At 47.5% G+C, this 15601-nt stretch overlaps 1 protein-coding gene across 3 annotated transcripts in view; it reads left to right on the forward strand.

Moving 5' to 3' along the window:
- TSC22D1 (TSC22 domain family member 1) overlaps nucleotides 1–14021 on the forward strand; it is a 97078-nt gene extending 83057 nt beyond the window's left edge. The window contains exons 1-3 of one of the 3 annotated variants that reach the window (XM_073663898.1): nucleotides 2256–2579; nucleotides 9045–9096; nucleotides 12275–14021. In XM_073663898.1, the coding sequence (XP_073519999.1) occupies nucleotides 2434–2579; nucleotides 9045–9096; nucleotides 12275–12550 (474 nt within the window). In that variant the 5' untranslated portion in view covers nucleotides 2256–2433 and the 3' untranslated portion in view covers nucleotides 12551–14021. Of the gene's footprint in view, nucleotides 1–2255; nucleotides 2580–8651; nucleotides 8915–9044; nucleotides 9097–12274 lie in introns of those variants that run through there. The other 2 variants (XM_073663899.1, XM_073663897.1) reach the window with 2 other exon arrangements.
- Nucleotides 14022–15601: the final 1580 nt, after the last annotated feature.

Consider the following 15601-nt stretch of genomic DNA (forward strand, 5'->3'; position numbering starts at 1 on the left):
TTGGTATTCGTAAGCTGATAAGATATTCAGTAAGTCATTATTCTATATGTAGCTGCAAGCATCGGAAAGCTTGCTGAGGGTAATGTACACACAGGACAAAGTGCTGCGGATTCAATGTCCGTTTATGCCACTGGGATGCAGGATTTGCACATTTCAAATCCCCAGCATCCGTCTGTATACGCGGAGTGTAAATTAAGAATTTGTGAGATCTGCACAGTTCTATTACCGTAAGGGCTTGTTCACACTAAGGCTGTGTGCCCACTATGCGTTTTTTAATAGTTTCCGCAGTGGCAATTTCGTTACAGAAACATTTAAAAAACGCTTTTTAGAAGGTCTGGCATGTTCCCCAATGATTTCCGCTGTGGATTATCATTGCGTTTTCGCCGCCATTGACTTGCATTGAATCGCATAATATCCGCATGACTACATGTGCACATGCGGATATTAAGCGATTCAGTGTGCGGATGGTACCGGGGTTTGGAGAAGAGGAGACTCTCATCCAAACCCGGGTACCATAGTACCATAGTACCTGTAAAAAAAAAAAAAGTTTAAAATAAAAATAAATATTATACTTACCTTCTGTTGGCCCCCGGTCTCCTTATCCGATGTGTCCGGTCTCTCCGGCAGCTCGCGATGGTCTAAAGGGACTTGCCATGACGCCATTTAGTCATGTGACGGGTCACGCGACCGCTGACGTTGGCGGTCGCATGACCCCTCACGTGACTAAATGACGTCATGGCAGGACCTTTTACACAACCGCGAGACACCGGGGAAACCGGACGCATTGGATAAGGACACCGGGGGCCATCAGAAGGTAAGTATAATATTTATTTTTTATTTTTTACCATTCTTTTACGGTCACACCTTATAAATCCATGCCGTCTGCATGGATTTATATAGTGTGACCAAGTTGTCAAGCACTTTCCAAGCGATTTTAGCATCACTTGGAAAAGCTCTTGATAACCTGCATGCGGAGATGCATGTGAAAAATGCTTCACATCCGCATGTCCCTGGCAGGAAAAACGCATGTACAATCCGCATGTACAATCCACATGTACAATCCGCATGCGTTTTTTCTGCCAGGGCGATGCCGAAACGCTCAGGAAAAAATCCGGAGAATTTCTGCATCGTGGGCACATAGAGCTGCAAAGTGAATGAGATTTCTGAAATCGAATGCACATGCTGCTTATTTTTTCCTTGCAAATTTGAACCATCAAACCTTTTTTTTTTTGTTTTTTTCTAATCTGCAGTATGCCAATTCTTTTAGCATTTTTCACCTATTTAAATGAATAGGGCAAAAACGTGCATATTTTAAGCAAGCCTATAGTATATGCAGGACATTTTTCTGCTGCAGATACTCAACGTGGGCACGTAGCTGAAAAACGCAGCAGAATTTTCATCCAAGTAGTCTGCATGAGGTATGTGCTGCGTATCCTCCCTGTGTGTTCTTGCCCTTAGTTGTTTCTGGAAACCTAGGTCACTTTAGGATAAGCTGTATACAGTTTTCTGTATTGGCCCAGGGAATATGCCTATTTTCGTAATGTTCCTGCACACTCCGTACCCTGGGAGAGCAATTACTGAGACGTGTGCATGTGCGCCCATATCTGGGACTTGTATAGACGGTATATATTTTATATTCCATGCTATGGATACATATTCCGTATATCTATAAGCATGCTTGCGTTTCTAGCTGTTGACTTGTATGCTGCGGTGGCATTCCCACCGTCCCCGGGCCCCGTTCCTGCACTCTTCCATATTTCTGCATTCCGTCAGGAAGACGTGGCATGTGTGTTGTTTTTTTTTTTTTAGCCGTGACTTGTTTTCAGGTTGTCTTCATCGTGATGGTAATGCTTCCAGACAGGAGCTCTCTGCCCCAGCGATAATTACTTGCGACTCCAATGAGTGGCTTTCTTTAACCCTGTGCTGGCTGGATTCTCGCCCTGCTGTATTCAGCAGTGTCGCACCTGCTCGCTGAGTGCAGCTCCCCAGCCTTAATACTCCATTTCTACCTGGGGTTGGATCGGGGTTAACATTCAGAGCTGAAGTGTAGTAACAGACTCCTTGTAAGTGGATTAGAAAAGAGGAAAATCTGCACCAATTAGTTACCAGGCTGCTCCGGCGATTTCATAACCGGATTAGCCCACTGTCGAAAGAAGCGAGCTCCTGTGCTAGCGGGATGTGAAATCTCCCAGTCGTAAAGATTTTAATCTCTCTTGATGCTTTATGTAACACCGTCACGTGATCCACAGCTCGTGTTGTCATCATCTGCCCTTGTTTCCTTCTCTTGATCTCAAAGCCAAGCCAGGCACCAACATCTCCACTAAACATACAAGAGATCTGTGTATCCTGGCGCAGGAAAATCCTCCCCTCCCCCGTTGCATAGGAATCGCAGAATAGTGCAATGAGCCCCGGCAGCGCTGGACGATTGGTGAAATGATACAGCATGAAGGGTTAACTCAGCAGCTAGTCAGAAGGTTTCCACCAGATCTCTCCATGCAATGGACCATTCACCATAGCAGAGGTTCTTGCACAGTAGCCATGAAGGTGCTTGTCCTGGAGCTGGAGCAGCATCTGAAAAGGTATATTCTTTTTTTTTTTCCAGAAAAAAAACTGCCTGTTATCTGCCATGTTTTTACCCAAATGCAGAAAATACAAGCAATGGCGACGCGGGTCCGCAGATCCCGTAGGCTCCCCCCAGACTGTGTGCCGGACAGAGCAATACTAACTAGTGGCCGTCTGATACAATAGTGACTTAGTGTTTATGGGCTGCTGGGAGTGATTGTTCTCAGGAAGTCTTTCATCTCTCCGCCTGGTACAATAAAATGAAGTTGTAGGGAAGGATTAACTGTGGGATTTTCTGCCGCTGCTGTGAAGGTTAACGTCTTCCCTTTCCTGTGGTTTCTGCTTCCTAATACCTGGGATGACTGCTTGTTCTTTATTAATCGCTCCCACAGGACGGACAAGAAGACGCCTTGTGTGATATGCAGACCCTACTGACCCGACTAGTGACCTAATGAGACACCATAACAATATGATGACCGATCGGGGTAAAACCAATACCACTGGGTGCTGATGGCTGCACAGGACCACCGTGATCGTGCACAGTTTTTGTTTTGGAGGTTTTTTTTTTTGTTTTACCCTAATACACACATGACTGATTCATAATATTTTTTACATATCTTTATAGTCCAGCGACATGTCAGTCATTTCACTGTCAGGGTTGTGTCGGTGCATTTGATGTAGTCTCCTTGTAACCCTTGGTGCGTCATAATGCCGGTAGATGTGATGGATAGTATTTGTGTGGCAGTAGTATGGGCTCCGCACATTTCTTGTATGCTGTGGACAGATTGTTGGTTTGAAGGTTTTTAATGCATTATATCTAGGAGTTCTCATGAGGTTTAACATAGAAAAATCTGGATTATCTGTGTAATGATCGCATACAGCGGCCACTAATTCCGGCAGTGTGAAACTGAAGCATCCCAAGTATGCGGCAAGTCCACGGTTCTCCGGCCCAGTCATGCGTCAGATATGTTATAGTGGTACCACACTGGAAGGGGCCTGTAGATCTTGGGGAAAACAAGATCCAGTGGTCCAGAGCTTTAGGCTATGTTCCCACAACGAGCTTTTGGTGAGTTTTTTTTTGATCTTGCAGATTTTCTGCACATATTAAGTAATTTAGGTTACTTGCGTTTAATTGCTTTTTTGGCGCTACGTTTTTTTGTCTCTTATGTCATCTTTTAAATAAAGCTCTTTGATACTTTTGATACTCTCTGGTATTTGGCTTTGACATAGTGCAGATTACGTGCATTTTTAATGCGTATCCGCTGCAGAAATGCACTAATCTCATGTGCGGTTCTTTTACCTGTGGATTTTCTGCATCTAATCAAGTTTATGGGAAAAATCTGCACCTAATTTCTCATGAGTACACAGAGTTGTAACTTGCTGCAGATTTCAAACACGCCGCAGGTCAATTTATGCTGATTAAAAAAAAAAGCATGAGAGGGCATGCCATTTTCCCATCCACTTTGCTGCAACTATTAAACACTCCATTTTTGACTCAGTGAAAATATGCAACGTCAAAAACTCATTGTGGGCACACCGCCTTAAAGGGAGTTTGTTGCCAAGTTTTTGCTGAGAGCAGCACGGGCAAAGACCCAAATTCCAGCAATGTATCCTTTACTGAGCTACTGCTGCAGTTTTGATAATCCGTTTTCTCTGCTGCAGGTCTAGCAGGTCTCTGAATGCTGAGCTCTATATAACCCTCCCACACCACTGATTGGCAGCTGTGTACACTGTGCATAATCAGTGGTGGGGTTATGCTGGGCTTATGTATATGGAGAACTACCTAGTACTTGTCCTCTAATGATAATCTCCTGCTGATAAAATTGTGATTTGATCAAAACTGCAACAAGCAGCCCAGTGACACATTGCTGGGATCTGGGTCCCTGCCCCTACATCAGGCTGCTGTTGGGATTAGGAGGAAAAATCCCGGTGTCAGATTCCCTTTCAGGAGGACCGGTCACCTCTCCTGACATTATATAAGCATTCCTTGAAATTCTGGAGCATCATTAACCATAACTCTGTTCATCCTTAATTATGAAAAAATTGACAACTAGATGTTACCACACCCCTGGTCAAAAGGGGTCTGTCCATAGAGTTTGACAATGGCAGTATTGATTGGACACTTATGAGGGGTAGAGCCACACCCCCTGCTGGTAACACCCAATTGTCCATTTATTCATATAGCAGAGGACCACCAGAAACATTAAGATCTACATAAAAAAAGTATAATTAAAGAATATAAGTATTTACTAAAATGCCAGGTATGGAGAGCTGCCAGGTCAGATTAAGGATTGTCACGTGTGGTCAGCTGGCACTGTGTGAGAGCGGAGCGTCCTGTGTGCTGCACAGATGTGCGTGGCGCATGCACACTCGGGTGTTCTGATAGTCCAGGCGTTCACCTCCTGCGTAACCTCCTATGGGGACCTCCGTGTACAGGACATCTGTCCGTGCCTCGGGGATTGGTATTTGGTGTAAATTTTGGTGTTTTCCCACCAGGATGATGTGAAAGAACATGCTCCTCTCATATGCAGCCCTGGCTATTTTCAGTAGATGACGCTGGGTGTATCTGTTTAACTCTGTACATTTCAGCTCAGCTGGTTGGGTTTTCTGTCCGGACGGTCAGTAATGTGTTCTTTGCAGGCTGACGTCCGGTGAGCTGCCATGAAATGTATTTACCTACTCGCAGCCCGAGTTCTGAAACAAATAAGTTTCAGAGGCTAGAAAAGTTGCTCTACGTAATAAAAACTAACTCAAATTACCCACGTCTATCTACTTTCAGCCTTTTTACACGATAAACAACAAAGTTGTCATTACTAATAAATTAGTAAATGGCATTACGGAAAACAAAAATAAAATTTAGAAGATTATAGAGACTGTCTCCAATTCAAAAAGTGAATTGCCCAGGGCAGATGGCGTGGAAATCTCTCTGTATGCTTGATCACCTTCAGCTGATCCTATTAAACTCTCTGCCTCAAGAACATTTCTATTCAATGATGTTACAACTAATCGTGTACCATCACAGAGTCCTCATTTTGTATTCAAATTTCTCAATAACATAACGATGCTGCCCACCTTATGTCTAAGGCAATGACTTGGCATGCCTGATGGGGTTAAGCTGTTTAAAAATTCAATAGCAAAATGTTTCCTTTCATCATCGTCTACAACAACAGTGGATGTTTTTCTCGGACTCACCTCAACATTAAGCTCTTTATGTAGTAAGATTTACTGTATATATACAGTGCACCCACTACAATATAAATAGTCTGTGGATCTGCTGCTCTAATATAGTAATGGGGATATTTATCACAGCATGGAGCATCTATAGAAAGGTAAATGTCGCATCAGCACAGTAATAAGTAGTGGCTGTTTCTGTAAACCCCTGCAGACTGCTAGTAGGGATGTGAGCATCTCTGCAGCATGTTGTGCGTGCGGCTCGCGGTTCTTGTTGGATACCAATGACTAGGCTTGAACCAGATCCCTCTTTATAGATCTCCTCTGCTCATGCCCAATAAATGAGGGCAGATCCTCGCTTCTGGTTGGGAATCTGATGAACGCTGCCTACACAGCAGCACACCGCCGCCCAATACAGCGTCCGGTTCATTTCAGTTTTTTTCGTGTAAATGTTTAGGAAAAGCACTTAATACTTAAGGCGTCCGGGATGAGGAGTGATGGGTGCTGGCGGCTCCTCGCTCAGCATTCTGCTTATGTCGCTTACAGCTGAACTGCTGAGTCATTTGAAGCAAATCAGTGACTGGGAAAACTGTGCCGAACAACCACATTCTTTTCAGTGGGGTGGTCCGGCAGCACAGCCTGGACAGCCAGGCTAAGATTACTCCAGGCAGTATTGTAGTGTTATTAGTAACAGGACACTTTTCTAGGCTTCAGCTATGACTATTCTGTCTCTTAAAGGGGTTTTCTGGAACTTTGATAGCCTGGTGACCATCCGTATCAGATCGGTGGGGGTCCGACTCCTGCTAACCTGACTGATCATCTGGTTGAAGGGGCTGTGCTGGAGCAGAGTGTGGTACATTTTTGTTGGACCTGTGCCTGATACTGCAGCTCAAGTAAATGGCACTGAGCATAGCCTCTGCTAAAGGTGGTTATCAGTTTCTGGAAAACCCCTCTAAAGCCACATTATCCATCCCATCTGTAATGACTAATTTAGCTGGGGTACTAGCAGTTATAGGGGGCTGTAGAGTGGTCTAACGTTTCACACATACCCTCTAGGCTGGTACACTACCCTCTATCCATCTTGGAATACCCCTGTAATACACACTCAGCCAGGGATACATATGGGTAGAATTAAGATCTAAACCTTTTCACCAAAGTGGTTACTGATTCGTTGTAGTTGTTTCTTACCCTCTGACTAACAATGGGGTAAGAGGAGTAAAGCAGTTCTCCAGAACAGCCTCTTTTGTGGATATGTTCTTTCTTCTCTCTCTGATGTAGTTATGAAAATATAACATCTGTTCGTTCTCAGAGCTGCAGACAAGCCGCAATAGCCAAGCAGATTAATTTACCTATTGGTTGGTTTTGGGGAAAACTTGTATTTTACTTGATGAAATCGCTGATCTTTCTATGCTTAGGAGTCCAGTGGGCTGTCCTAATCACTGCCTGACGACCTTCACTGTATACGTACCAAAAAGGACTGCCCACGTGGCTCCAAAGTGTAGAGCGGGCAATTTAAATTGGTAAGATACAAGCTTGTACCCACCTGCCCTGCACCTCGCTGCTCAGACAGGAGTGCGGGGACAACGTGACAGGTTCTCGTCACACTATGCACATGACGTGAAGGATTCAGTCATGGCACATCTTCTCATCTGTAACACCTGAGTAATAGTAGGTGGTGTGTAATCTGTGCTGCCGGGCGGTCAGGAAGGTACCGTGCCTGCAGTTGGGTCTACTGCCTGCTGTCTGTGTCCGCCATGCCGGTCATTGTCTGACTCGAGGATGTACAGAATATTACGAGTGGTTTTATAACACAATGGTTACATAAAGTCTAATTTTAAGGACCAGTCATCAGGTCAAAATTGTCCAGTTTTTGCTCTTATTTTATTCCTGCCTTTCCACTGATTGTTCCTTTTTTCGGGGTGGGGTGGGGGGTGGTTAAATCGGCCATACAGTACCAGAGATATGCGCCTCTTTAGTGCTAATTTTTATGGTTTGTACAAGGGGATGTGGCCCACAGATTCTCCGGAGGCGTCACGCTAGGCTGCCCTGCATTATTACCCTGTACAGACCATAAAGGTTAGCACTAAATGAAAAAAAATCTCTAAATCCAATGGCGGATTTAAAAAAAAAAAAAAAGTCATGCTCAGGGGAGCAGCAGGAATAAAATACGAGCAAAAGCTGTCCACTTCTCACCTGGCGACAGGTCCTCTTTATAAGAACTTTCCAGTTTAGAGGGTCCCCTGATTTGGGAGGGTGGGGTCTGCAGATATTCCTCATTCTGTTAAGAGTGGAGCTGCTCCCTCCTGACTCCCATACACAGCTGTGTTTGACCCTTGTGCATGGGGTGATTTATGGCATCAGCAGTACATAGTGTGCTGGATGTGCGACCTGTGATCACATAGGGTCTGGATGGGGAGGATGTGCCCTGGTGATCGGCCACTGGTTTGTCTCTAGTCTTGGTCACTGTTTCCCATTGGACGGAGGATGGCCCACGTGGGGCTGTGTTAGAGGAGTTAGAGGAATGGCCCAGTACTACCTCCTGTGCCCACAGCCCCTTCTCATGCCCCCGCTGTGTGGCAGACCCCGGTGATATCCTGGCAGTGCTGCTGCGGGATGTGTGGTACAGACCCTGTGGTGATTCTCACCTGTGTGCACCAGAGGGCGCTGCTGCGCCGTACATCCCGCTGCTACTGGAGCTGTCCAGAGTGACAGCCGCGGGGTGATGGCAGTGTGCAGTGACGGTACGTACCGCTCCGCTGGCGATGATGACCCCCGCAGCCGGCTGCACCATCGCTCGCTGCTCACCGCCATCACTCATTGCTCACCCCCACCACTCGCTGCTCACCGCCATCACACACCGCTGCCTGCTCTCCTGGACAGGGAAGGGTGGCGGGGAAGGCGTGGGCGGGGCCGAGCAGGGCGGCAGCCAATCAGCGCGCGGCTCCCGTGTTATGTAATCAGGCCGGCGCTGAGCTGCGCCCGGATCGCTGAGCTGGGACATTTCTTCCCGCAGCAGCCTCAGCACCACACGCGGCCGCCCCATGTCCCCCTCCGCGTCTCGCTAGCGATGTAGAGCGGCGGCCGCCATGGACCTCGGGGTGTACCAGCTGCGGCACTTTTCCATCTCCTTCCTGTCCTCCCTGCTGGGCACAGACAGCTCCTTGGTGACACTAGACAGCAGGTAATGGCGGCACCTGCCCCCTCCCGGGATGTGTGTGATGGCGGCATGTGCAGGGATCTAGGCGGGGGCTGTCAGTACACCGCCGCTGTGTGATCGTGTAATAACGGACATTTCTTCTGCTTTATTACAGCGCCTCCGGGGCCAGTGTGGTAGCGATCGACAACAAGATAGAACAAGCCATGGTGAGTGCGGGACCGGGGGGCGCAGGAATATCCCCCCTTTGTTTGTGTCAGAGCTGCCGGGGCTCCGCCGCCGCTGCTCCTCACACATCCCTGTTACTAGGCAGGAGGAGAAGCTTTAACTCCCGGCTATAAATAGCTCGCCCGCTGATTGGCCAGCGCTGTCAGTGCGGTAGGCGGGGTGCGCTCCTCGTGACGTCACTGACGGAGAAGAAAACACTATGCGGCAACCTGCTCTGCTCAGACCGGCTGCAGCCGGTGTAGTCCGGGCGGCCGCGCTCTCAGGCTATTGTCCTCACACGTCCTGCTCCCACTGCAGTGCAGAGAGCGGCGGTGTGCGGAGCACATAACCAGCCATATACACAGCCTGTGCAAGGCACGTCCTCACACAATGGTGTGTCCGCCCCTATAGACCTACATATATAGTGATATGCATTCAGTGGCCACAGCTCTACTGCTGATAGCCCAGTGCGGCCACCTGATTTGTACAGCTGCACACAGTGATTGGGCTGATGAGTGTCCTGTTTATTTGTGGTCGAACTCCAGGAACTGACAGGTCATGTTCGGCTCCCCCGAATATTCCCACCTGTCCAGGTGAAGCCAATATGTTAGTTTGGTTCCTATGATTACTGTTTATGGTGGTCTATATTATATACATATATCTTGTATATTATGATGGGAAACATCCTAATATTCACTATATTGCCCATCTACCTTCAGTGATGCTGAGCTGTGATATGACCTATTACTCCTTGGAGCCATGTGACTAGTGTGCTGCAGAAAGGACCACGGGGTAATCATGGGTTAATCCATTGTTGGATGGAACCTGTCACTAGATTCACACTGTTGGCAACACAGGCAGCAAGAATCTGACCACAGGGAGAGACCTGACTAGTCTGCACCCCTGGCCAGCTGACCACAGGGAGAGACCTGACTAGTCTGCGCCCCTGGCCAGCTGACCACAGGGAGAGACCTGACTAGTCTGCACCCCTGGCCAGCTGACCACAGGGAGAGACCTGACTAGTCTGCACCCCTGGCCAGCTGACCACAGGGAGAGACCTGACTAGTCTGCACCCCTGGCCAGCTGACTACAGGGAGAGACCTGACTAGTCTGCACCCCTGGCCAGCTGACCACAGGGAGAGACCTGACTAGTCTGCACCCCTGGCCAGCTGACCACAGGGAGAGACCTGACTAGTCTGCACCCCTGGCCAGCTGACCACAGGGAGAGACCTGACTAGTCTGCACCCCTGGCCAGCTGACCACAGGGAGAGACCTGACTAGTCTGCACCCCTGGCCAGCTGACTACAGGGAGAGACCTGACTAGTCTGCACCCCTGGCCAGCTGACCACAGGGAGAGACCTGACTAGTCTGCACCCCTGGCCAGCTGACCACAGGGAGAGACCTGACTAGTCTGCACCCCTGGCCAGCTGACCACAGGGAGAGACCTGACTAGTCTGCACCCCTGGCCAGCTGACCACAGGGAGAGACCTGACTAGTCTGCACCCCTGGCCAGCTGACCACAGGGAGAGACCTGACTAGTCTGCACCCCTGGCCAGCTGACTACAGGGAGAGACCTGACTAGTCTGCACCCCTGGCCAGCTGACCACAGGGAGAGACCTGACTAGTCTGCACCCCTGGCCAGCTGACCACAGGGAGAGACCTGACTAGTCTGCACCCCTGGCCAGCTGACCACAGGGAGAGACCTGACTAGTCTGCACCCCTGGCCAGCTGACCACAGGGAGAGACCTGACTAGTCTGCACCCCTGGCCAGCTGACCACAGGGAGAGACCTGACTAGTCTGCACCCCTGGCCAGCTGACCACAGGGAGAGACCTGACTAGTCTGCACCCCTGGCCAGCTGACCGCAGGGAGAGACCGGACTAGTCTGCACCCCATGCCAGCTGACTGCAGGGAGAGACCTGACTAGTCTGCACCCCATGCCAGCTGACCGCGGGGAGAGACCTGACTAGTCTGCACCCCATGCCAGCTGACCGCAGGGAGAGACCTGACTAGTCTGCACCCCATGCCAGCTGACCGCAGGGAGAGACCTGACTAGTCTGCACCCCTGGCCAGCTGACCGCAGGGAGAGACCTGACTAGTCTGCACCCCTGGCCAGCTGACCGCAGGGAGAGACCTGACTAGTCTGCACCCCTGGCCAGCTGACCGCAGGGAGAGACCTGACTAGTCTGCACCCCTGGCCAGCTGACCGCAGGGAGAGACCTGACTAGTCTGCACCCCTGGCCAGCTGACCGCAGGGAGAGACCGGACTAGTCTGCACCCCTGGCCAGCTGACCACAGGGAGAGACCGGACTAGTCTGCACCCCTGGCCAGTTTTCCCCTCACACTCCTGTGGTTGATAGACAGGTCTGTCACTGTACAAACCCATAGGGGGAGACGTGTCACTCAACTGGAGTGGGACAGGGAGAAGTCAGCCCGGGTCGCACCAGAGTGGTTGTGTCTTACTATTTTGCCTGACTTTTCAAACTATATTTTCTGAGACGCAGGACTACAACATACCTGGCTACAGTTGTGCAGTCAGGCTCTGATTCATGCTGTTTGTTTTTCAGGCAGCATGAATCGAATGACAGGTTCCCTTTTAAAGTGTCCATATACCTTCGGTAGCCCTCACATAATCCCACAATCAGCCAACACCTCTCTCCACTCATACACATGTATGATCTGTTTGGCTGAGCATATATGTGTGTTCTGAATGGCAAGAGCAGAATCTGTTGCTGTCCGACTCCTCTGGTGGCCACTAATCTTCCTTGAGAACATTTACATGCCCAATTCGCTTTTTCAAAATAAATGCTGAGCCAAACATCATACTAATGAAATAAGCCGTCCTTATTCCTGAGCCGGGAGGGTGTCACTGGGACCCACTCACCTTTTTGTTCGTTCCTGGTTTAATTGGTTAGAGCTGACGGTTTGTCTCATACCTTAGCTCTACTACATGTATAGTATTAGTTGGGATCATACGGGCAGGTTTGTTCCCCTGATATTTTAACACAGGATAGATCCAAAAGAGGGCAATGTATAAAGAAAAGACTGATGCTTCTCTTTAGGATCCTCTCGTTCTCTTTTTGACACTCAAATCACATGATTATATTGTTCCCTTTCCCTATTGCATAACATCCAGCCTTATTGCTTGAGATAAACTAATGATCGATCTCTTCTGTTCTAGGACTTGGTTAAGAGCCACCTCATGTATGCAGTCAGGGAGGAAGTTGAAGTCCTCAAGGAGCAAATTAAGGAGCTGAATGAGAAGAACTCTCAGCTGGAACAGGAAAACAGCTTATTAAAGACCCTGGCAAGCCCCGAGCAGCTCGCCCAGTTCCAGGCTCAGCTTCAGAATGGTTCTCCACCCTCCTCCTCCTCATCTTCATCATCATCACAGCCTGCAACAAGCACCACGGCACCGGCACAGCCCGCCTCACAAAGCTCAGGCCCACCCGCATAGCAGCTTTCTTCAGAATACCTTACAAATGGGGCTTTGAGTCAAGTTGACTTATCCAGCGAGCATCCATTTCCACCATCCTGACAAGTGCTGAAGAGTTTTGTTACCATCAGGTCTTATTATTCAGGAGAGCCCCATGTATAATACCATCTGATAGTAACATGGTTTTGAGTGCTTTAAGAGCTTGGAGTTTGACATTTACTGAGGAGGTGGCCTGAATCTCGGCCTTCTTTTATAGCTATGAAGTGTCCTAATAATTTCAGTGACTGCAGAATTCATCAGATTCTTTCACCCTTGGATGTGCCTCTATCTCCACTTATTTATAAGGAGCAGGTAGAAATACGTGCCTCCTGCTCTGCTATGTCTACCCGCTTAGTTGCAATCATCCAGTTTTCAGTATTAAAGCACCGTCTCACTTCACCTCCTATTGAAGTGTGTTACATTGGGACTGGTCTGTGGACTGCAAGCGACTGTAAATACATGGACACTGCATTGTATGCCAGCTGGGATTCCTTAAAGAATTTTTTTTTTTTAAATTTATTGTATTTTGCCCATAATGTGCACGGCTGTAAACAATGCAAGTATGGTCGGGCATGACGGTGTGAAAGCAGTGGACTGGACTGGAAGTAACTCGAGGTTTTGGCTTCTCGGCAGCGAGGAGCAAGCTGTTCTGCCGCACAGGCACATTCCTAGTAGGTAAAGGTGTCATGAAGTGCACTCCCTGGTGATCTACCGATGGTCAGCTGAGCCTTTCATTTGCAATATCTCGTATTAATGGGATTGGATGCACTGATCCGTTATGAGAAGATGCTGTTGGAAAATAGGAATATTATTATTTCAATGAAGTTTAATTGCCTACTGTATATTTGTGTATGTAGTGTAAGTACTCTGTAAAATAGGAAAAACTTGTAAGTACTACTTAGGTTGTACAGATTGAAATTTAGTGGTTTCATTGGCTGAACTGATTTTTTTTTTCTTCTTTTTTTTTTAAAGCTGCTACCCTTTATGTTAGAGGAACTGTAGATGCAGCTTCTCCTGGCACTGAAGGCGAGCGCACACCCGCACAACTGTTTAGGGGCGACGTAGACAACCCGTGGCTCCTCGGCTGCTTTGGAAATACAAGTCTCACCACATGCGCTGTCCAGTATCGCTTGCCAGGGCATGCTGAGACTTGTGGTTCTGCTGTTGAGTCACAGTTTGTTACAATCTTGGCAGATTCATGCCACGTTTAGTGTATTCTTTTATTGAATTTGCCTTGGCTGGAGTATCTTTTGAAGTAAAATCCAGTTCACTGAAGTTTTTTTTTTTTTTTTGGTTTAATCACTCCAGATACTGACCACTTTCTGCTAACCTGGAATATTTGAGCTGTAAGGTAGTATGCATATGTCGTGCATGTTCTCTAAACAGTTGTAACACGTCATTGTATTTAACTGTTGCACTTGTCAACTTTCAATAAAGCATACATTGTTGGTAACGCAGAGTCGGAGTACTTGGACCTGAAAGCGGAGGTAACGCAGAGGGGCCCCTGCCGATGGAAGCCGCTCCGTCCCGAGGGAGTTGGGCACAGGGTAGATTTATTTTTCGTTTAGCCATCCATCCAGACTTCTTTCATTATTCTGTGCTCAGGCTCACAAGTAGGACTTTTCCTTGGAAAATCTGCTGTGCTGGCATATTCCTGAACGCAGGGAGTTCAGGCTGATCGCAGTAGATTTATTATGAGGCCCAGCTTTGCTTAGCAACAGCCCCCCTCCTCCTCCTCCTCATCACCGGCCATGAAGGCTTTCCCATGCAAACAGCCTGCAGGCACATGAAGATTACATGGAAAATGTTGCGTGGTTTTACAGATCCTTCAAGGGCTTGTGCGGGTTGGCATGAGATGTTAAAGCCTATTACAACAGCCATATTATATAGGGTTTCAGCCATTTCTGAGGACTTTTTTCCATACCTGATTTAGTTTCAGAATCATTTACTATATTTGGCTGGCTGCCTTTTTCCCAAATCCCCAGTGCCTCTGTTTTCTGTCTGCTCAGGGTGTGATTACCCATCGTTTCTCGGCTATTTTCAGCATTTTATTATTTTCCAGAGTAAACCGTTATATACTTGGTGGTGTTATGGCCGCATATGGTTTTAGCCTTGTCATACATGTATAAATGTGTTCACATAATGAGGACTTGTGACCGTGTCTGCTCTTATTTTATTATCACTGCTCCTTTGAATTCTGCATTATTTCTTTTAATCCCCCATACGGTTTTTTATCTGGTTCTAATTTTTAGGGTTTTTACTAGTGTTGAGTGAGTATGTTCTGTCCGAGTATGCTCGGGCCGAGCTCCGAGTATTTACAGCTGCTCGGTGATAAGGTTGAATCGCTCCTGTGTGCATGATTTGCAACTGTTTGACAGCTTTATTACATGTGAGGAATGCCTATTTCTTACACATTCCTCACATGTAATAAAGCTGTCAAACAGTTGCAAATCATGCACACGGGAGCGATTTAACCTGATCACCGAGCAGCTGTAAAAACTCGGTACTCGACGAAAGGGTTAATAGAACATACTCGCTCAACACAAGTTTTTACCTAAGGGGCTTTGCTCATTGTATTCTCTGGGGTCTTTAGGCTGCTCTGCATTATTATCCTGTGAGCAAATCCACCTTGGCAAAAACCATAAAAACTAGCACTAAATAAAAAGCCCATATCTCTGGATCAGTATAGTGGATTTAATAAGTTCAGGGGGACAGCAGGATTAAAATAAGATCAAAAATTGGCCAATTTGACCTGGCGACAGGTCACACAGCAAAAATAAAGCTGTCGGTCTTTTGAGGAGAAGCCTCTTTTTCCGAATGAAGGAGTCTAGATGTGCACAAAGCCAAATATAACTCTTTATCGTGTCTCCTGTATATTAAATCTATACATGTACGCTGCACTAGAAGCAAGGGCCAGATTATCGGATGCTAGATGACTCTTGAGAAAGTTTCATTTAAATCTCGAATGCTATAAATTGGAGAAAAAACCTGATGCATCTAGTCTACACGTGTTAAACTCCGGCCCGCAGACCA

Source organism: Phyllobates terribilis, unplaced genomic scaffold (genome assembly GCF_046119375.1).
Source record: "Phyllobates terribilis strain yellow unplaced genomic scaffold, ASM4611937v1 Scaffold_2__4_contigs__length_985480577, whole genome shotgun sequence".
NCBI classification, from domain to species: domain Eukaryota; kingdom Metazoa; phylum Chordata; class Amphibia; order Anura; family Dendrobatidae; genus Phyllobates; species Phyllobates terribilis.